At 47.7% G+C, this 23,746-nt stretch overlaps 1 protein-coding gene across 1 annotated transcript; it reads right to left on the bottom strand.

The window, feature by feature from the left end:
* Positions 1 to 22,007: 22,007 nt before the first annotated feature.
* On the bottom strand, positions 22,008 to 23,165 carry LOC123048998 (glucan endo-1,3-beta-glucosidase GII-like). The gene is made up of 2 exons (XM_044472008.1): positions 23,097 to 23,165; positions 22,008 to 22,943 (listed from the first exon to the last, which is right to left on the bottom strand). Exons 1-2 carry the CDS (start codon positions 23,163 to 23,165, stop codon positions 22,008 to 22,010), a joined length of 1,005 nt encoding a protein of 334 aa, XP_044327943.1.
* Between the last annotated feature and the right edge of the window lie 581 nt (positions 23,166 to 23,746).

The following is a 23,746-nucleotide window of genomic DNA, read 5'->3' as shown; positions in this document are numbered from 1 at the left end:
AAATGGCTTGAGGCCATGAAATCCGAGATGGGATCCATGTATGAGAACAAAGTATGGACTTTGGTTGACTTGCCCGATGATCGGCAAGCCATTGAAAATAAATGGATCTTCAAGAAGAAGACTGACGCTAACGGTAATGTTACTGTCTATAAAGCTCGACTTGTTGCGAAAGGTTTTCGACAAGTTCAAGGGATTGACTACGATGAGACCTTCTCACCCGTAGCGATGCTCAAGTCTGTCTGAATCATGTTAGCAATTGCCGCATTTTATGATTATGAAATTTGGCAAATGGATGTCAAAACTGCATTCCTGAATGGATTTCTGGAAGAAGAGTTGTATATGATGCAACCGGAAGGTTTTGTCGATCCAAAGGGAGCTAACAAAGTGTGCAAGCTCCAGCGATCCATTTATGGACTGGTGCAAGCCTCTCGGAGTTGGAATAAACGCTTTGATAGTGTGATCAAAGCATTTGGTTTTATACAGACTTTTGGAGAAGCCTGTATTTACAAGAAAGTGAGTGGGAGCTCAGTAGCATTTCTGATATTATATGTGGATGACATATTGCTAATTGGAAATGATATAGAATTTCTGGATATCATAAAGGGATACTTGAATAAGAGTTTTTCAATGAAAGACCTCGGTGAAGCTGCATATATATTGGGCATCAAGATCTATAGAGATAGATCAAGACGCTTAATTGGACTTTCACAAAGCACATACCTTGACAAAGTTTTGAAGAAGTTCAAAATGGATCAAGCAAAGAAAGGGTTCTTTCCTGTATTACAAGGTGTGAGATTGAGTAAGACTCAATGCCCGACCACTGCAGAAGATAGAGAGAAGATGAAAGATGTTCCCTATGCTTCAGCCATAGGCTCTATCATGTATGCAATGCTGTGTACCAGACCTGATGTGTGCCTTGCTATAAGTTTAGCAGGGAGGTACCAAAGTAATCCAGGAGTGGATCACTTGACAGCGGTCAAGAACATCCTGAAATACCTGAAAAGGACTAAGGATATGTTTCTCGTTTATGGAGGTGACAAAGAGCTCATTGTAAATGGTTACGTTGATGCAAGCTTTGACACTGATCCGGACGATTCTAAATCGCAAACCGGATACGTGTTTACATTGAACGGTGGAGCTGTCAGTTGGTGCAGTTCTAAACAAAGTGTCGTGGTGGGATCTACGTGTGAAGCGGAGTACATAGCTGCTTCGGAAGCAGCAAATGAAGGAGTCTGGATGAAGGAGTTCATACCCGATCTAGGTGTCATACCTAGTGCATCGGGTCCAATGAAAATCTTTTGTGACAATACTGGTGCAATTGCCTTAGCAAAGGAATCCAGATTTCACAAAAGAACCAAGCACATCAAAATACGCTTCAATTCCATCCGGGATTTAGTCCAGGTGGGAGACATAGAAATTTGTAAGATACATACGGATCTGAATGTTGCAGACCCGTTGACTAAGCCTCTTCCACGAGCAAAACATGATCAGCACCAAGACTCCATGGGTGTAAGAATCATTACTGTGTAATCTAGATTATTGACTCTAGTGCAAGTGGGAGACTGAAGGAAATATGCCCTAGAGGCAATAATAAAGTTATTATTCATATCCTTATATCATGATAAATGTTTATTATTCATGCTAGAATTGTATTAACCGGAATCATAATACTTGTGTGAATACATAGACAAACAGAGTGTCACTAGTATGCCTCTACTTGACTAGCTCGTTGATCAAAGATGGTTATGTTTCCTAGCCATAGACATGAGTTGTCATTTGATTAACGGGATCACATCATTAGGAGAATGATGTGATTGACTTGACCCATTCCGTTAGCTTAGCACTCGATCGTTTAGTATGTTGCTATTGCTTTCTTCATGACTTATACATGTTCCTATGACTATGAGATTATGCAACTCCCGTTTACCGGAGGAACACTTTGTGTGCTACCAAACGTCACAACGTAACTGGGTGATTATAAAGGTGCTCTACAGGTGTCTCCAAAGGTACTTGTTGGGTTGGCGTATTTCGAGATTAGAATTTGTCACTCCGATTGTCGGAGAGGTATCTCTTGGCCCACTCAGTAATACACATCACTATAAGCCTTGCAAGCATTGTAACTAATGAGTTAGTTGCGGGATGATGTATTACGGAACGAGTAAAGAGACTTCCCGGTAACGAGATTGAACTAGGTATCGAGATACCGACGATCGAATCTCGGGCAAGTAACATACCGATGACAAAGGGAACAACGTATGTTGTTATGCGGTCTGACCGATAAAGATCTTTGTAGAATACGTGGGAGCCAATATGAGCATCCAGGTTCTGCTATTGGTTATTGACCGGAGAGGTGTCTCGGTCATGTCTACATAGTTCTCGAACCCGTAGGGTCCGCACGCTTAACGTTACGATGACAGTTATATTATGAGTTTATATGTTTTGATGTACCGAAGGTTGTTCAGAGTCCTGGATGTGATCACGGACATAACGAGGAGTCTCGAAATGGTCGAGACATAAAGATTGATATATTGGAAGCCTATGTTTGGATATCGGAAGTGTTCCGGGTGAAATCGGGATTTTTCCGGAGTACCGGGAGGTTACCGGAACCCCCCCGGTAACTTAATGGGCCTTAGTGGGCCTAGGTGGAAGAGAGGAGAGGAGGCCAGGGCAGGGCCGCACGCCCCTCCCCCAGTCCGAATAGGACAAGGAGAGGGGGGCGGCGCCCCCCCTTTCCTTCCTCCCCTCCACCTCTTCCCCCTCTCTCTCCTAGTCCAACATGGAAAAGGGGGGAGTCCTACTCCCGGTAGGAGTAGGACTCCTCCTGGCGCGCCTCTCCCCTTTGGCCGGCCGAACCCCCCTTGCTCCTTTATATACGGGGGCAGGGGGGCACCTCTGAAAACACAATTGATCATTGATCTCTTAGCCGTGTGCGGTGCCCCCTCCACCATATTACACCTCGATAATATCGTAGCGGTGCTTAGGCAAAGCCCTGCGTCGGTAGAACATCATCATTGTCACCACGCCGTCGTGCTGACGAAACTCTCCCTCAACACTCGGCTGGATCGGAGTTCGAGGGACGTCATCGAGCTGAACGTGTGCTGAACTCGGAGGTGCCGTGCGTTTGGTACTTGATCGGTCGGATCATGAAGACGTACGACTACATCAACCGCGTTGTGTTAACGCTTCCGCTTTCGGTCTACGAGGGTTCGTGGACAACACTCTCCCCTCTCGTTGCTATGCATCACCATGATCTTGCGTGTGCGTAGGAATTTTTTTGAAATTACTACGTTCCCCAACACTTAGATCCCATCTGGTGGGAGGGCGGCGGCCAGGGGGAGGTGGCTTGCCCCCCAAGCAAGGGGGCGCCCCCCTTTAGGGTTCCCCCCAAACCCTAGGCGCATGGGCCCTAGGGGGGGTTGGCGCCCAGCCCACTTATGGCTGGTTCCCTTCCACCTACAGCCCATAAGGCCCTCTGGGGCAGGTGGACCCTCCCGGTGGACCCCCGGAACCCCTCCGGTGGTCTCGGTACAATACCGGCATACCCCCGAACACTTCCAGTGACCGTATGGTGACTTCCCATATATAAATCTTTACCTCCGGACCATTCCGGAACTCCTCGTGACGTCCGGGATCTCATCTGGGACTCCGAACAACATTCGATAATCACATACAAACCTTCCTTATAACCCTAGCGTCATCGAACCTTAAGTGTGTAGACCCTACGGGTTCGGGAATCATGCAGACATGACCGAGACACCTCTCTAGCCAATAACCAACAGCGGGATCTGGATACCCATGTTGGCTCCCACATGTTCCACGATGATCTCATCGGATGAACCACCATGTCGAGGATTCAAGCAATCCCGTATACAATTCCCTTTGTCAATCGGTACTTTACTTGCCCGAGATTCGATCGTCGGTATCCCAATACCTCGTTCAATCTCGTTACCGGCAAGTCACTTTACTCGTTCCGTAATGCATGATCCCGTGACTAACTACTTAGTCACATTGAGCTCATTATGATGATGCAATACCGAGTGGGCCCAGAGATACCTCTCCGTCATACGGAGTGACAAATCCCAGTCTCGATCCGAGCCAACCCAACAGACACTTTCGGAGATACCTGTAGTGCACCTTTATAGCCACCCAGTTACGTTGTGACGTTTGGTACACCCAAAGCATTCTTACGGTATCCGGGAGTTGCACGATCTCATGGTCTAAGGAAATGATACTTGACATTAGAAAAGCTTTAGCAAACGAACTACACGATCTAGTGCTATGCTTAGGATTGGGTCTTGTCCATCACATCATTCTCCTAATGATGTGATCCCGTTATCAATGACATCCAATGTCCATGGTCAGGAAACCGTAACCATCTATTGATCAACGAGCTAGTCAACTAGAGGCTCACTAGGGACATGTTATGGTCTATGTATTCACACATGTATTACGATTTCCGGATAACACAATTAAAGCATGAACAATAGACAATTGTCATGAACAAGGAAATATAATAATAACCATTTTATTATTGCCTCTAGGGCATATTTCCAACAGTCTCCCACTTGCACTAGAGTCAATAATCTAGTTACATTGTGATGAATCGTACACCCATAGAGTTCTGGTGTTGATCATGTATCGCTTGTGGAAGAGGTTTAGTCAACGGATCTGCGACATTCAAATCCGTATGCACTTTACAAATATCTATGTCTCCATTTTGAACATTTTCACGAATGGAGTTGAAGCGACGCTTGATGTGCCTGGTCTTCTTGTGAAACCTGGGCTCCTTGGCAAGGGCAATAGCTCCAGTGTTGTCACAGAAGAGAGTCATCGGCCCCGATACATTGGGAATAACTCCTAGGTCGACAATGAACTCCTTCATCCAGATTGCTTCATGTGCTGCCTCCGAGGCTGCCATGTACTCTGCTTCACATGTAGATCCCGCCACGACGCTTTGCTTGCAACTGCACCAGCTGACTGCCCCACCATTCAAAATGTACACGTATCCGGTTTGTGACTTAGAGTCATCCAGATCTGTGTCGAAGCTAGCATCGACGTAACCCTTTACGACGAGCTCTTCGTCACCTCCATAAACGAGAAACATATCCTTAGTCCTTTTCAGGTACTTCAGGATGTTCTTGACCGCTGTCCAGTGTTCCATGCCGAGATTACTTTGGTACCTTCCTACCAAACTTACGGCAAGGTCTACATCAGGTCTGGTACACAGCATGGCATACATAATAGACCCTATGGCCGAGGCATAGGGGACGACACTCATCTTTTCTCTATCTTCTGCCGTTGTCGGGCATTGAGCCGTGCTCAATCTCACACCTTGCAATACAGGCAAGAACCCCTTCTTGGACTGATCCATATTGAACTTCTCCAATATCTTGTCAAGGTATGTGCTTTGTGAAAGACCTGTGAGGCGTCTCGATCTATCTCTATAGATCTTGATGCCTAATATGTAAGCAGCTTCTCCAAGGTCCTTCATTGAAAAACACTTATTCAAGTAGGCCTTTATACTTTCCAAGAATTCTATATCATTTCCCATCAATAGTATGTCATCCACATATAATATGAGAAATGCTAGAGAGCTCCCACTCACTTTCTTATAAACACAGGCTTCTCCATAAGTCTGTGTAAACCCAAACGCTTTGATCATCTCATCAAAGCGAATGTTCCAACTCCGAGATGCCTGCACCAGCCCATAGATTGAGCGCTGGAGCTTGCATACTTTGTCAGCATTCTTAGGATCGACAAAACCTTCCGGCTGCATCATATACAACTCTTCCTTAAGGAAGCCGTTAAGGAATGCCGTTTTGACGTCCATTTGCCATATTTCATAATCGTAGAATGCGGCAATTGCTAACATGATTTGGACGGACTTCAGCTTCGCTACGGGTGAGAAGGTCTCATCGTAGTCAACTCCTTGAACTTGTCGATAACCCTTAGCGACAAGTCGAGCTTTATAGATGGTAACATTTCCATCCGCGTCCGTCTTCTTCTTAAAGATCCATTTATTTTCTATCGCTCGCCGATCATCGGGCAAGTCTGTCAAAGTCCATACTTTGTTTTCATACATGGATCCTATCTCGGATTGCATGGCTTCAAGCCATTTGTTGGAATCTGGACCCGCCATTGCTTCTTCATAGTTCGAAGGTTCACCGTTGTCCAACAACATGATTTCCAGGACAGGGTTGCCGTACCACTCTGGTGCGGAACGTGTCCTTGTGGACCTACGAAGTTCAGTGGTAACTTGATCATGATCGTCATCATTAACTTCCTCTCTAGTCGGTGGAGGCACCACAGAAACATTTTCTTGTGCTGCGCTACTTTCTGGTTCGAGAGGGGTCATCTCATCAAGTTCCACTTTCCTCCCACTTACTTCTTTCGAGAGAAACTCTTTCTCCGGAAAGGACCCGTTCTTGGCAACGAAGATCTTGCCTTCGGATCTGAGGTAGAAGGTATACCCCAATGGTTTCCTTAGGGTATCCTATGAAGACGCATTTTTCCGACTTGGGTTCGAGCTTTTCAGGTTGAAGTTTCTTGACATAAGCATCGCATCCCCAAACTTTAAGAAACGACAGCTTAGGTTTCTTTCCAAACCATAATTCATACGTTGTCGTCTCAACGGATTTCGACGGAGCCCTATTTAAAGTGAATGCGACAGTCTCTAAAGCATAACCCCAGAATGATAGCGGTAGATCGGTAAGAGACATCATAGATCGCACCATATCTAATAGAGTGCGATTACGACGTTCGGACACACCATTACGCTGAGGTGTTCCAGGCGGCGTGAGTTTTGAAACAATTCCACATTTCCTTAAGTGTGTGCCAAATTCGTGACACAAATATTCCCCTCCACGATCTGATTGTAAGAACTTTATTTTCCTGTCACGTTGATTCTCAACCTCACTCTGAAATTCCTTGAAATTTTCAAAGGTCTCAGACTTGTGTTTCATTAAGTAGACATACCCATATCTACTCAAGTCATTAGTGAGGGTGAGAACATAACGATAGCCACCACGAGCCTCAACGCTCATTGGACCGCTCACATCAGTATGTATGATTTCCAATAAGTTGGTTGCTCGCTCCATTGTTCCGGAGAACGGAGTCTTGGTCATTTTGCCCATGAGGCATGGTTCGCACGTGTCAAATGATTCATAATCAAGAGACTCCAAAAGTCCATCTGCATGGAGTTTCTTCATGCGTTTGCCACCAATGTGACCAAGGCGGCAGTGCCAAAAGTATGTGGGACTATCATTATCAACCTTACATTTCTTGGCATTCACACTATGAATATGTGTAACATCACGTTCGAGATTCATTAAGAATAAACCATTGACCAGCGGGGCATGACCATAAAACATATCTCTCATATAAATAGAACAACCATTATTCTCGGATTTAAATGAGTAGCCATCTCGCATTAAACGAGATCCAGATACAATGTTCATGCTCAAAGCTGGCACTAAATAACAATTATTGAGGTTTAAAACTAATCCCGTACACTACAGGAAACAGCTACTTTGCCGTCTGCCACGGCGGACGGCAAAGGCTCGAACGGCGGACGGCAAAGACCTTTGCCGTCAGCCGCGGACGGCAAAAGGCTCCGGCAAAGAAGGCTACGGTAAACAGCTGCTTTGCCGTCTGCTTCCTGGCGGCGGACGGCAAAGGCTCTTTGCCGTCTGCCGCGGACGGCAAAGAGGGCGGACGACAATAATTGCGCTGTCAGTCCGTTAAGTGGCTAACGGCAGACCTTTGCCGTCCGCCGCTGACGGCAAAATTTCTCTGGTCTTTGCCGTCCGCCGTATGATGTCATCTACACGTCACTAGATGGCAGGTTCTTTGCCGTCTGCCGCTGATGGCAAAGTGCAGGTTCTTTGCCGTCTGCCACGGATGGCAAAGTCTTTGCCGTCTGCCACTGTAGGCAAACTGACCAAATGGGTCAGCTCCCAGGAAGCACAGTTGGCTGCCACGTGGCTTCTTTGCCGTCCGCGGCAGACGGCAAAGAGGCCGTTGCCGTCTGTGGCAGACGGCAAAGAGCCTGCATATTGGGTTTTTTTTCTTCTGTTTTTTTTATTAAATCCCACAATTTTCACAGAAAATATATATGACATATAGATATATTTCACAGGCATTCATAAGCAAGTCCATAAGCAAGTTCATGTATTTCACAGGCATTCATAAGCAAGTCCATAAGCAAGTTCCATCCGTACATATTACATAAGCAAGTTCCATCCATCATTTCATACATAAACAAGTTCCATCCATACATAAACAAGCACTCCATAGCTAAGGTGACTAGAATGAGAAGACAAGAATGAGAAGACAAGAACAAGAAGAGTAGAACAAGCACTCCATCCAGCACATAATGAAATCTGCAAAATGGCAAAATAAGAAAGTTAGAAATGGATCGTTTTTAGCTCACTTAGGTGAAATGGATCGTTTTTTAGGTAACTAAGGTGAAATGGATCGTTTTTTAGCTCACTTAGGTCAAATGGATCGTTTTTGAGCTAACTTAGTTGAAATGGATCGTTTTTGAGCTAACTTTGTTGAAATGGATCATTTTTGAGCTAATTTAGTTGAAATGGATCGTTTTTGAGCTAACTTAGGTGAAATGGATCATTTATGAGCTAATTTAGTTGAAATGGATCTTTTTGAGCTAACTTAGGTGAAATGGATCATTTAAGAGCTAATTTAGGTGAAATGGATCGTTTTTAGCTCACTTAGGTCAAATGGATCGTTTATGAGCTAAATTAGTTGAAATGGATCGTTTATGAGATAACCTAGGTAAGATGGGTCATTTTGGAGTTAACCTAGGTGAAATGGGCCATTTTAAAGCTAACGTAGGTAAAATGGATCATTTAGGAGCTAATCTAGGTAAAATGGGTCATTTTTGAGCTAACTTGGATGAACTGCATCATTTATAAGCTAACCTAGGTAAAATGGGTCATTTTGGAGGAAAAGAAGCTAACTCTAGGTCATTATGGTAAGCATATTGGAGGAAATAAAGCTAAGTCTAGGTCTTTATGCATTTGTTAAGCAAAACACTAGAGAAACTTACCGTGATCAGGGAGGTGTAGGAGCGGGGTGGCTAGTGCCGCTACCTGGAGAAGGATCGTGCGATGCGTTTCTGGAGTTAAGCTGCACCAAAGATCATTTCCAATGTCTCGTTAGCATTACGACACTCAAATGTTAAGACTAGCAAGTAATGTCCATTCAAATTAAACTCACCGTGCTCCCAGGAGCAATCACTGGCATCGGCGGAGCGGGCTGACCGGACTTCTCGCACACAGACTGCACATTTGGTTTTCAGAACAGAGTCATACTAGTTAGTAATGAGACTCAAATGTTAAGACTAGCAAGTAATCTGCAGAAGAAACTTACCACAAGGAGCTCGTACATGGCCCTTGCCTGCATGTCATTCCGTGCCCTCTCCTCCTCCATCATCTTTCTCGTCCTCTCCTCCATCTCCCGCTGCCTCTCCGCCGCCTCCGCCAGAAGTTTCTCCGTTCTATCTCTCTCAGTCTGTATAGCAGCCTGCAACACCACTCACATGACCATTTGTAATCATTGATGGAAGCGCACACAATGTAATGGAGAAAGATAACTGAGTACGTATCACTAACCTTGATGGCGAGTTGCACTGGCCGTTCACGAGGCCTTATCTCAGGAGCGGAGCTCGACTGGCGCGCCTTGATCTCCGGGAGAGTGCTAGGACAACGGATAAGTCCATCTCCAATGGCTATGGAGCCATGGGACCTCCCGCCACCAGATATCATCACCAGCTCTGGATCAATGGGACCCTGGCTCGGGTTAAAGTCCTCCCCTTTCCTCGCCTTCCCCTCATCTCTATATCTCACGAGCTTGTTGTGGGAGGAGATGTTGGTGAAGTTGTTTGCATCATCGAGGTCAGACTGAGAGAAAGCCTTGACTTTCTTGAAAGAGCCAGTGTGGGCCATGGCATACAGGTCGTACACCTCTGGCACCTTATCCGCCTTATTGTAGCGTGCCTGAAAGAGAGAAACAATGAAAATTAGTAATTAAAGGGCTCAAGCTAGCATGATGAATGAATTGCATGAATCATGAAGCAAACCACATACCCAGTTGCGCCCGAACTGATATAAGTTGGAGCTGCCTTGATGGTGTGGCACACCTTCCATTTGGGCACGTTTGTCCTTGGCCTGGTTGTGGAGGGCTAGCCATTCTTTTGAGCACCACTCATCGACCAACACCTCCCAACAATCCATCCGATCCGCACACCATCTCGGAGGCGCCTAAGTTAGCAAATAGAAACTTGAGCGCTACGGCTAAGAATTACTAAATGAAGGAACTTAAGTAGAAGGCCTTAAGAATTACCTTCATGTACTGCTCCTTACTCAGGAACTTATCGCGGCACGCCGGCTTGGTCTTCTTGATACCACGCAAGGCGTAGTAGTCTCGAACAGCCTGCACCCGAGCCTCGTGCCGTAAGTTCTGGAGTAGGCGCTTGCAGACGTTCTGGATAACATTTGCGCTGTCCTCCTCGTATCCCTCCTCACACCTGTAGAATGTCTGCAATCAAATGAGACAATATTGATTAGTACAATTAATAACTAGCTAGTTGAAGATTTTGAAATGTGTAAAGGAGAAATTACCCAGAACGTCCTGATCACCATGTCTGCCCTCGTGTCGCACACGACACCGTCGATAATGACATCCGGCGGGGCCGGGGCAGCCACGTAGTGCTCCCAGCTCAACCCAAGCTCTGGAAGCCGACCCTCACCAGGCAACGTGACAAACCCCGGGAAGTTTTGCCGGCAAAGAACTCCAAGGACGGAGTTGGGCCGGCGGACACTATGATGGTGGTCCCAACCCCTGCAGCATGACAAGGCCAACGCATTAGTTATTTGAAGAAACGTGAATGCAGAAGGTACAAAAATATTAAATGCACTTACGTACCTCTCCCCATCAGGGAAGATCAACCACCTCTGCTCGCGGGTCGCCGGCACGGACGGGAGCCGTGTAGCACCACGCTGGTAGACGGTGCCACCCTCCTCCTCAAGATCAGTCGGCTCCCCGCCATCATCAGCATGGCCACTCGGCTCCTCGGGCTGATCCGGCCAGGTACCCCATCCGGACGTGTGCTCCTCCGGGGTCTCGTGGGCCGACTCTCGTGGGCCGAAGGCCAGTCGACCCGAGGCTCGTGGGCCCAAGACCCGTGGACCGGAGGCTCGTGGACCGGAGTCCGTGTAGCCTCCTCCTCGGACGAGTCCACCCTAGCAGTCACGTGCTCGGGTGAAACAGCTGGGGGTGGCGGCGAGGAAGGCGCCGTAGCAGTCACCCTACCTCCTCTCCCGCGACCACGTGCCCCACCTCCTCTCTTCCTACCTCGTCCCCTGCTGGGCACCGCGGTCGACGAAGAAGGGCCCGGCGGTGTGGACATACTGTCCAGCAACGCTCGGCGGAGAGGTGCGTCTGGAATCGAAGACCTCAGACCACGCGCCGACGAAGAAGGGGCCTTGGCGCGCTCCCGACCAGCGCCCACCATCTTTCAACACCTGCCATGACAAACAGTAAACAAAATTAGTACAACATAAAAAAAAGACCGACATGAATAATAATATGTGTATCACTTAAGTGTATCATCATCAAGTACAACATTACAAAATTTAATACCTGACACTACTAATAATCTCGATCAGTATCATCAATAAATGCATAATCATCATCATCACTATAATCAATGACGGGCTCATAGGGTTCAGTGGCATCAACATGTGCAAGGCCACCTTGACGTAATCGGTCAAGCAATGACAGGTCATCCGCAGCAGTAACCTCTTCTTGTTCCGGCTCTTCTTGTTCCTCCTCTGGGGTGATGTCGGATTCACTGTCGCTGTCTACTTCAATGTTTTGGGGTGAAGTATAGCGGTTCTTGAAACGCTTTTTGGAAGTACCCTGGACGCTCTGGATCTGGCTCCAGAGCGTTTAACTGATCCAGGGTCTGTTGGCCTGTCAATGCAGGTGGTGCAGAGTTTTTGACAACTCTACCTCTGATGAAGTTCTTCTTGTCTTTCCTGAACTTATGGCGAGGATTCAGGAACTGTCTATGCATGTCGAAGCAAGAAAACTTGCGACCGGCCTGAAGCCAACGAAACTCAAGAGCTCCCTTGCATGTGGGGCACGGGAACCTTCCATGCACACACCAGCCAACGAATAGCGCATACGCCGGCAAGTCATGCGTCGAGTACATGTACCAGACACGCATTATGAAGTTCCGTTTGCTATAGGCATCGTATGTCTTGAACCCATTATCCCAGGCTTCTTGCAATTCGTCCTTAAGCGGTTGCATGTACACATTCATATTTTCCCCCGGATAGTTGGGCCCTGGAATTATCAACGTCAGGAAAATGTTCTTTCTTTGCATAATTTGTCCGGGGGGGAGATTGAGTGGAAAGACAAATACGGGCCAACAACTGTATTGGGCTGCCGTCATACCAAACACACTGAACCCATCCGTGCTGATGCCGACTCGAGGATGCCTCGGATCTGCCGCTTTGTCACCATGTAATTCATCAAACTTTTTCCACGCAACACCATCCGATGTGTGTACAATCATCAGATTCCCATCTGCATCTAGTTCGGTTCTTTTGCCCGTTTTGTGCCATGTCATCTGTCTGGCCGTCTCTTCGACCATGAAAAGACGTTGAAGTCTTGGTACGATTGGCATATACCGAAGAACACTAACGGGGATTTTGGTCTGTGTCTTCTCACCCATACCGTTGTCTACCACAACATACCTGGAAGACTTGCAAATGGGACAATAGTTCAAGTCCGCATAGTCAAGCCTAAACAAGACACATCCTTTCTCACAGGCATGTATCTTATCATAGGGCATCTTCAGTGCACGGAGGATTTTGTCCGACTGGTACAGGTTTGCAGGCATTACATGGCCTTTGGGTAGAAAGCGTCCAAATACTGTCATCATTGCATCGTAGCATTCTCTGCCCAAGTTGAACTGAGCCTTCAGAGCCATTACTTGTGAGATGGCATCCAACTGAAAAAGCTCAGTGTGCTCATGGAGGGGACGTTTTGAAGACTCCAACATTTCATTGAAGGCCTTTGCAGATTCCTCCATCTCCTCGTCCGAATCCCGAGCATCATCAAAGTCTTGCACCATGTTTTCCATCCCGGTACCATGCTCGTCGGTGCGACGACGATCCACCTCAGCTCGGTCACGTTGGGCAGACTCACCATGAAATGTCCACACCGTATAATCGGGCGTAAAACCACTCTTCTGCAGGTGTTTGCCCATTTTAGCCTCTGTCCTCTTTTCCCAATTGCCGCACCGTAAACAGGGGCACCAGGTTTTCCTCTGGCCATTTGCAAATGCGGCTCGCACAAACCCCTTGGTTTTTGTGAACCATTCAGTGCTCCATTTGTTCTGACCAGTGTGACCGGTGTACATCCACGCACGATCACTCATCTTGACTTTCAGAGCTACTAGACACACACCAAATATATATATATATATATATATAATTCACCATGTATATATTCATCAGTTGATCTACTTTGTCAATTTTATTACGTCCATGCAACCTACACTCTAATAGGTAATGATAGGTCCTAATCCCACCCGAGTATGTTTAGATTGGGTTCATTTTCCCATGCGATGCTCCGGATCCTACGCAAAATTTCGGCAGCACCTCCCCGCTGTTCTCCTGATACACGTCTCTGCAATAAACAGAGAGGATGTGTACCCGGAGAACAACAAGGGAGGCACTGACGAAATTTATGCGTCGGATCCGGAGCAAAGCATATGGGAAAACGAACCCAAACTAAACATACTCGGGCTGTCCATGGATAGCGTTGGACAATTCGAAAGAATCAAGGTTATAAATATGCAAATGCATGCATATTTATAACTATGACGCTTTCGAACGGGAGACACATATTGGTTACGCATACTGATGATTCAAGACACATATGTAGCTAGCTATCAAGTTTCATCGGAATAGATCAAATAATTAATGGGGGAGGAGGACATGTCATTTGTGCTCACCCACAAACGAAGGGGCAGAGCTCGTCAAACGCACGGCGAGGTCGTCGAACACCAAACCTCGCAGCGATGAAACAACTGCACATTTAAAACTACCCGATCAACACAATTATATATATATATGATGTTTTTCATAACAAAATTGAAAGATATATGACCTAACTAATAATTCACAAATATATGACCCCGTCGGCTTCTGGAAGGCCAAAGAACACCTTTTCGGGAGGTGTCGGGGGTCGGGGTGTCGTGTCGGTCTCGGGGTGCCGTGTCGGGGTCGGGGTCTCGGGGTCGGGGTGTCGGGTCGGGGTGCCGGGTCGGGGTCGGGGTGCCGTGTCGGTGTCGGGGTCGGGGTGTCGGGTCAGGCTCGGGGTCGGGGTGTCGGGGTCGGGGTCGGGGTCGGGGTATCGGGGTCGTGGTGTCGCCTCCTCCTCCTCCTCTCCTCTTCTTCTTCTTCTTCTTCTTCTTCTTCTTCTTCTTCTTCTTCTTCTTCTTCTTCTTCTTCTTCTTCTTCTTCTTCTTCTTCTTTTTCTTCTCCTCCTCCTCCTCCTCCTCCTCTCCTCTTTCTTCTTCTTCTTCTTCTTCTTCTTCTTCTTCTTCTTCTTCTTCTTCTTCTTCTTCTTCTTCTTCTTCTTCTTCTTCTTCTTCTTTTTCTTCTTTCTTCTCCTCCTCCTCCTCCTCCTCTTCTTCTTCTTCTTCTTCTTCTTCTTCTTCTTCTTCTTCTTCTTCTTCTTCTTCTTCTTCTTCTTCTTCTTCTTCTTCTTCTTCTTCTTCTTCTTCTTCTTCTTCTTCTTCTTCTTCTTCTTCTTCTTCTTCTTCTTCTTATTCTTCTCCTTTTTCCTCTTCTTAAACCTACCACTAAGTAACCTAAAACAAAACTAAAACTAAACTAAAAGTAATCTAAACTAAAAATATAAAACTAAACTAAACTAAATCTAAAACTAAACTAAAAGTAATCTAAAACTAAAAATCTAAAACTAAAAAACTAAACTAAACTAAAAAAACAGAAAAAACAGAAGAAAAAAAGGAGAAGAGGGGTGGGGCTCACCTGCGGCAGGGGTGGGGCGCTCGCCGACGGAGGGGCGTCGGAGGGGCGTTCGCCGACGGAGGGGCGGCGGGGGCGCCGCCGACGGAGGGGCGACGGGCGGAGGGGGCGACGGGGCGGAGGGGTGGGGGGCGGCGGGTGGCGGGGCGACGGGGCGGCGGCGGGCGGCGAGGGCCGGGGGCGGCGGCGGGCGGGCGGGATGTGCACGGTGGCGGGGCGCGTCGGGGAGGAGAGAGAGGAGAGAACAGAGAGTAACGGGCGGGGGGGTACGGGCCGTTAGGTAATCGGCTCTTTGCTGTCCGCTAATCTTTGCCGTCCGCCTTTTTGCCTCTTTGCCGTCCGCTGGCGGACGGCAAAGAGGTGGGGCGTTAAGTTTTTTCAAACGGGCGGGGGGTGGGGGCCACCTCCCTCTTTGCCGTCCGCCAGCGGACGGCAAAGATTCTTTGCCGTCTGCTAGGACGGTAATCTTTGCCGTCCGCTAGGACGGCAAAGAGCTGGCTGATGGCAAAGAGCTTCTTTGCCGTCTGCCATTTCTTTGTCGTCCGCTTTTTGGTAGCTGATGGCAAAGAGCTTCTTTGTCGTCAGCTAGCAGACGGCAAAGAGCTGGCAGATGGCAAATTAGCTGATTCCAGTAGTGGTAGGTAAATGTAGAGGTAGCGTGCCGACGGCGATCACATCGACCTTGGAACCATTTCCGACGCGCATCGTCACCTCGTCCTTTGCCAGTCTCCGCTTATTCCGCAGCTCCTGCTTTGAGTTACAAATATGAGCAACCGCACCGGTATCAAATACCCATGAGCTACTACGAGCGCTGGTTAGGTACACATCAATAACATGTATATCACATATACCTTTGGTATTGCCGGCCTTCTTATCCGCTAAGTACTTGGAGCAGTTCCGCTTCCAGTGACCGTTTCCCTTGCAATAAAAGCACTCAGTCTCAGGCTTGGGTCCATTCTTTTTCTTCTTCCCGACAGCTTGCTTACCGGGCGCGGCAACTCCCTTGCCGTCTTTCTTGAAGTTCTTCTTACCCTTGCCTTTCTTGAACTTAGTGGTCTTATTCACCATCAACACTTGATGTTCCTTTTTGATCTCCACCTCCGCTGATTTCAGCATTGAATATACCTCAGGAATGGTCTTTTCCATCCCCTGCATATTGAAGTTCATCACAAAGCTCTTGTAGCTAGGTGGGAGCGACTGAAGGATTCTGTCAACGACCGCGTCATCCGGGAGATTAACTCCCAGCTGAGACAAGCGGTTGTGCAACCCAGACATTTTGAGTATGTGTTCGCTGACGGAACTATTCTCCTCCATCTTACAACTGTAGAACTTGTCGGAGACTTCATATCTCTCGACCCGGGCATGAGCTTGGAAAACCATTTTCAGCTCTTGGAACATCTCATATGCTCCGTGCTGCTCGAAACGCTTTTGGAGCCCCGGTTCTAAGCTGTAAAGCATGCCGCACTGAACCAGGGAGTAATCATCAACACGTGTTTGCCAGGCGTTCATAACGTCTTGGTTTGCTGGGACGGGTGCTTCACCTAGCGGTGCTTCAAGGACATATGCTTTCTTGGCAGCTATGAGGATGATCCTCAAGTTCCGGACCCAGTCCGTATAGTTGCTACCATCGTCTTTCAGCTTGGTTTTCTCTAGGAACGCGTTGAAGTTGAGGTTGACATTAGCGTGGGCCATTTGATCTACAAGACATATTGTAAAGATTTTAGACTAAGTTCATGATAATTAAGTTCATCTAATCAAATTATTAATGAACTCCCACTCAGACAGACATCCCTCTAGTCATCTAAGTGATACATGATCCGAGTCAACTAGGCCGCGTCCGATCATCACGTGAGACAGACTAGTCATCATCGGTGAACATCTTCATGTTGATCGTATCTGCTATACGACTCATGCTCGACCTTTCGGTCTCTTGTGTTCCGAGGCCATGTCTGTACATGCTAGGCTCGTCAAGTCAACCTAAGTGTATTACGTGTGTAAATCTGGCTTACACCCGTTGTATGCGAACGTTAGAACCTATCACACCCGATCATCACGTGGTGCTTCGGAACAACGAACCTTCGCAACGGTGCACAGTTAGGGGGAACACTTTCTTGAAATTTTAGCGAGGGATCATCTTATTTATGCTACCGTCGTTCTAAGCAAATAAGATATAAAACATGATAAACATCACATGCAATCAAATAGTGACATGATATGGCCAATATCATTTTGCTCCTTTTGATCTCCATCTTCGGGGCGCCATGTTCATCATCGTCACCGGCATGACACCATGATCTCCATCATCGTGTCTTCATGAAGTTGTCTCGCCAACTATTACTTCTACTACTATGGCTAATGGTTAGCAATAAAGTAAAGTAATTACATGACGTTCCAGTTGACACGCAGGTCATAAATAAATTAAGACAACTCCTATGGCTCCTGCCGGTTGTCATACTCATCGACATGCAAGTCGTGAATCCTATTCCAAGAACATGATCAATCTCATACATCACATATATCATTCATCACATCCTTCTGGCCATATCACATCACATGACACTTGCTGCAAAAACAAGTTAGACATCCTCTAATTGTTGTTGCAAACTTTTACGTGGATGCTATAGGTTTCTAGCAAGAACGATTCTTACCTACGCCAAAACCACAACGTGATATGCCAATTTCTATTTACCCTTCATAAGGACTCTTTTCATCGAATCCGACCCGACTAAAGTGGGAGAGACAGACACCCGCTAGCCACCTTATGCAACTAGTGCATGTCAGTCGGTGGAACCTGTCTCACGTAAGCGTACGTGTAAGGTCGGTCCGGGTCGCTTCATCCCACGATGCCGCCAAATCAAGATAAGACTAGTAACGGCAAGTAAATTGACAAAATCGACGCCCACAACAACTTGTGTTCTACTCATGCATAGAAACTGCGCATCGACCTAGCTCATGATGCCACTGTTGGGGATCGTTGCAGAAATTAAAAAATTTCTACGCATCACCAAGATCAATCTATGGAGTTTACTAGCAACGAGAGGGGAGGAGTGCATCTACATACCCTTGTAGATCGCGAGCGGAAGCGTTCAAGAGAACGGGGTTGATGGAGTCGTACTCGTCGTGATCCAAATCACCGATGATCCAAGCGCCGAACGGACGGCACCTCCGCGTTCAACACACGTACGGAGCGGTGACGTTTCCCACGCCTTGATCCAGCAAGGAGGAGGGAGAGGTTGAGGAAGAAGGCTCCAACAGCAGCACGACGACGTGGTGGTGGTTGAGTGACAGTTCACCGGCAGGGCTTCGCCAAGCACACGCGGAGGAGGAGAGGTGTTGGGGAGGGGAGGGGCTGCGCCTTGGATGTGGTGTGGCTGCCCTCCCACCCCTCCACTATATATAGGGGCAAGGGAGAGGGGGCCCGGCCCCCTTAGATCCCATCTGGTGGGAGGGGCGGCGGCCAGGGGGAGGTGGCTTGCCCCCCAAGCAAGGGGGGCGCCCCCCTTTAGGGTTCCCCCCAAACCCTAGGCGCATGGGCCCTAGGGGGGGGGGGGGTTGGCGCCCAGCCCACTTAGGGCTGGTTCCCTTCCACCTACAGCCCATAAGGCCCCCCGGGGCAGGTGGACCCTCCCGGTGGACCCCCGGAACCCCTCCGGTGGTCCCGGTACAATACCAGCATACCCCCGAACACTTCCGGTGACCGTATGGTGGCTTCCCATGTATAAATCTTTACCTCCGGACCATTCCGGAACTCCTCGTGACGTCCGGGATCTTATCCGGGACTCCGAACAACATTCGGTAATCACATACAAACCTTCCTTATAACCCTAGCGTCATCGAACCTTAAGTGTGTAGACCCTACGGGTTCGGGAATCATGCAGACATGACCGAGACACCTCTCTAGCCAATAACCAACAGCGGGATCTGGATACCCATGTTGGCTCCCACATGTTCCACGATGATCTCATCGGATGAAACACCATGTCGAGGATTCAAGCAATCCCGTATACAATTCCCTTTGTCAATCGGTACTTTACTTGCCCGAGATTCGATCGTCGGTATCCCAATACCTCGTTCAATCTCGTTACCGGCAAGTCACTTTACTCGTTCCGTAATGCATGATCCCGTGACTAACTACTTAGTCACATTGAGCTCATTATGATGATGCAATACCGAGTGGGCCCAGAGATACCTCTCCATCATACGGAGTGACAAATCCCAGTCTCGATCCGAGCCAACCCAACAGACACTTTCGGAGATACCTGTAGTGCACCTTTATAGCCACCCAGTTACGTTGTGACGTTTGGTACACCCAAAGCATTCTTACGGTATCCGGGAGTTGCACGATCTCATGGTCTAAGGAAATGATACTTGACATTAGAAAAGCTTTAGCAAACGAACTACACGATCTAGTGCTATGCTTAGGATTGGGTCTTGTCCATCACATCATTCTCCTAATGATGTGATCCCGTTATCAATGACATCCAATGTCCATGGTCAGGAAACCGTAACCATCTATTGATCAACGAGCTAGTCAACTAGAGGCTCACTAGGGACATGTTATGGTCTATGTATTCACACATGTATTACGATTTCCGGATAACACAATTAAAGCATGAATAATAGAAAATTATCATGAACAAGGAAATATAATAATAACCATTTTATTATTGCCTCTAGGGCATATTTCCAACCCCCCCCCCCCCACACACACACGGTAGAGTTCTCTCCTACAGTGTTTCTGACGTCCAGTGGCACAAACGACATTTTTGAGTGTGTTGTGGGCAACGTTTGGCAAGCCTGTCGACCACCAAGATCCTTTCTCACAACGAGCCGTAAAGAAGAATATGCAGCAGAGCGGCACCCATGACTTCCATTCCGCCTTTGCCAACAACTAAGTCAGAGCATCTGAGAAAAAATATTTTACACCAAATTTGGCAGTGTATGACCCGGATGACTCCACAACCATATCCATGCATCTCTTCTGGTTGGATAGAGCCGAACTGCAAATTTCGCTTGGTAAAGGTTAAGGATCTCCATAAAACCTCATATGTAGATTGGTTTCCTTATATCCTCAATCCAAGCTCCATTTACCAAAGCTTCATCAAAATCATTTTCTCCGTAATGATGGGAGATGTAATCGGACAAACATTTGGAGCCATGTTCTTGACCGATTGGCCCTCAATCCATTTCTCGGGCCAGAAGTAACACATTTGTATTGTCGCCAACTGTCACTGTAGGCTGTGCGAGGGCTCTCCAACCACTGCCATTATATATTCCAAGCCCACCTGAGGTTAAGGCCGAGACTCATGAACTCCACGTCAAGGAGGCCGAATCCACCTCATGGTGGACACCTTGGACCGAGTTAGTGTCAAAATGAAATGACACGGAAGCCAAAATGAAATGTCTGTTCATGAAATGTCATCATTTTTTTGGTGTTCATTTTGTGAAATGCCACTTAAAGTTTTGTGCAAAACATCTGGAATGTATGTCTAATTATCAATTGTGAACGGAATAATTGATTTATGAACGGTATCTCTCACAACTCCGAAATGACATTTGAATGTATGAAATTGTTGTGGAATTGATCTTAACTTGCTCCCAAACGTATTTGAAATGAATCTGAAATATGTGAAATTGACTTGAACTGTCTCTGAAATCTGATTGAATGAATGGAGTACTTGCTTTGCAAACTGACTTGAACTGTCTTTGGTAAATGGATATGTGAAATCTGAAATGGATATGTGAAATTGACTTGAACTGTCTCTGAAATTTGATTGAATGAATGGAGTATTTTCTTTGCAAATTGTATCTGAAACAAATTTTAAAAATATATTTGAAAATGTTTGAAGATCGTTGTGGAATTGATAAGAACTATTACTAGCTTTCTTTGAAACCGTTTAGTGGCCTAAAACGTCTTATATGTGTTTACAGAGGGGTGTCTAAAATGGTTCCAGAATGGGTATGTGAAATTAATCTGAATTGTTTGTGAAATCTAAAATTTAAGTTATTCTATATTGTTAGTGAAATGGATTTAAAATATAAATGGAATTGTCTCCCAAAATGATTCTGAAACCACAAATTAAATTTGAAAAAGGATTATCAATTTTTTGGGCAAAACTTGAAACCATAGTGTTATTTAAATTCTAAAAACCATCAAAACTTACTTGAAATGTCAATAGAAAAGATTGCATACTTTCAAATATGCATTAAGCTGGAAAATGGAGGTGTGAATCTCAAAGCAACTATGAGCGGCGGTTGGCGGCACATTGCGTGCCTAGAAACGACTTAGGCCTCTATAGCTGCCTTTTAGGGCTTCTCCAATGTGGATCACCAAATTTCCGTATGCAAATGTTTGCAGATACATCGAGCGCCGGACATCCAACCGTGTCTCACATCCGGACTAGGAGTTACGACTGACATTGAGGCAGACAAAGCGAGAGAAAAAAACAAGGCGAACATGTGGGTTGTGGGAACACTTGGTCCAACTAATAGTGGACTAGTCGGACGTCCACACTCCCTCAGATTTGTGTCCAGGTTAGGGGATTTCAGACATCTAGAGTGGGCCGGACCCATTTGGTTAGCCATGTTGAAGGCCTAAAAGTGTCCGGTCCAAATATTTGAAGACGGTTTGGTGATTCGCATTGGAGTGCCCTGTCATAGTGCTTGATGTGCCTCCGTCCCGAAACAAGTGTTGTACAACTTCGTATTAAAGTTAGTATAAAGTTGAGACACTTATTTTGAGACGGAGGGAGTACTATATACTATTTCAAAGAGTTTGTAAGATTCACTGACTAATTAAGTCGATAATGTGTGAGCATTAGCATGAATAATATTGCACTTTCAACTGAAAAGAAATATTGCACTTTTCAACTAAAAGAAATATTGCACTTTAATTTATTATCACTTTCAGACACGAAACATTCAGAATTTAATAGGGTACACCGGCGACTTATCCGGATTGAAAAGCCCAAAGTGCTTCTCCGTCTCAGCCCCCGTCTTGCGGTTCTCATTGAACATGGCGAATACGTAGGTCTCCAGCGGCTGCGACTTAGAGGGCGTGCCCTTGCCGACGTGGTTGATGAGGTTTTGGTTGTACGTCCGCGCGTTGGCCACGCTGGCGCCGACGCCTCCAGCTGACGGCCAGCCGCTCTCGGAAATCACGACGGGCACCTGCACCTTGGCGCTCCTCAGCGCCGCATACACCGCGTCGACCATGGCGTCGAAGAGGTTGGTGTAGCTGAGCCCGTTGTCCTTGATGACCCTGGAGCTCGGCTGGAAGAGGGCAAAGTTGAGGTCGATGTTCTTCTGGTCTCCGATGTAGGCGAAGTAGGGGTACACGTTGACCAGCAGCGGCGCGCCGGTGGTGCCGAGGAGCGCCACGATCTGCTTCATGTAGTCGTCCTTGAAGACGGCGGAGGAGGGCGGCGAGGAGGTGGCGAGCACGTCCATCTTGACGGCCGTTGACACCTTGATGCCCTTGATGCCGGCCTTGGCGAGCGCGGCGTTGAGGTTCTTGATGGCCGGGAGGATGCTCCGCGTGGCTGCGCCGGCGAGCTCGTTGCCGACGGCGATGTACCGGAAGGAGACGCCCGGGTAGTAGCGCTTGATGTTGAGCTGGACCCAGAGGTCCGCCTGGGCGGCGCCGGAGGCGAGGCGGGGCACGTTCTCGTCGGCCACGTCGATGAGGACGCCGATGTTGCTCCCGTTGAGGGCCAGGAGCGTCTGGACGTCCGGCTCGTAGAGGCGGATGGCGGTGATGCCCTTGGACTTGTAGAGCTGCACGACCTCGGCCGGCTTCGGCAGGCGGTCGCCGTGCACCCCGTAGCACACGCCACACGCCCACGGACTGCACCCGGCCTGTGGCGTGCGATCAAACCGATCGGAGCAGTACAACCTCACAATTAGTCACAGAATCAATACTACTCGGTGAACTCAAGTATTTTACGTAGCAATTATATTTACTTAGCACTGCGTGCTGTTGCATGCTTGCATGGTTCATAGTATTATCACTTTACCAGTAAGTATGGATGTAAGCACCAGCGCGGTGGCGAGCACGGAGGCAGCACGCTGCAGTGCCATCGTCGGCGCAGCTCGATCGATCAGCTTACTTCAGGTAGCTAGCTACGGTCTACAGGTAGCACCGCACAGGTTGATGTACAATGTACTCAAAGCTGTGCTGTGTAGTGTAGCCCTAGCTAGTTCCCGTTGCAAGCTGTGGTGTGCAGGCAACCGGGCGCCGGGCGCTATTTAGAGCATTACTAGCAGAACCCTCAAACCCTCAAACCCTTATAGCAGTTTTAAGGGTTGAGAAGTGCTAGTTTTTGACATTTTTTTGGGTTGAAAAACAGGGGCAAAGACTAGAACCCTCAAACCCAACCCTTATAACGGAATATTCCCTTCCTCCACCTTGATTTCGGCCATCCTCCACCACGCCCGTCTCCGTCGGCGAGGAGAGCTCGGGGCGGCGCGGCTGCCTCTGGCCCGCCTGGCCTTTGGCGCGGCGGCGAGGAGAGCTCGAGGAGGCCTGGGGCCGGCCTGCCTCTGGCTGCGGGAGGCGGCTGGGGGGCGGGAGGCCGCTGTCAATGGTGGGCGGGGTGCGGCAGGCCGCCTGGTGCGAGAGGTGGCGGGCGGCTGGGGGGCGGGGCGCGGCGGCTGGGGGA

This window comes from Triticum aestivum, chromosome 2D (assembly GCF_018294505.1).
Source record: "Triticum aestivum cultivar Chinese Spring chromosome 2D, IWGSC CS RefSeq v2.1, whole genome shotgun sequence".
NCBI lineage: Eukaryota > Viridiplantae > Streptophyta > Magnoliopsida > Poales > Poaceae > Triticum > Triticum aestivum.
This window is presented reverse-complemented; position numbering and strand designations above follow the sequence as displayed.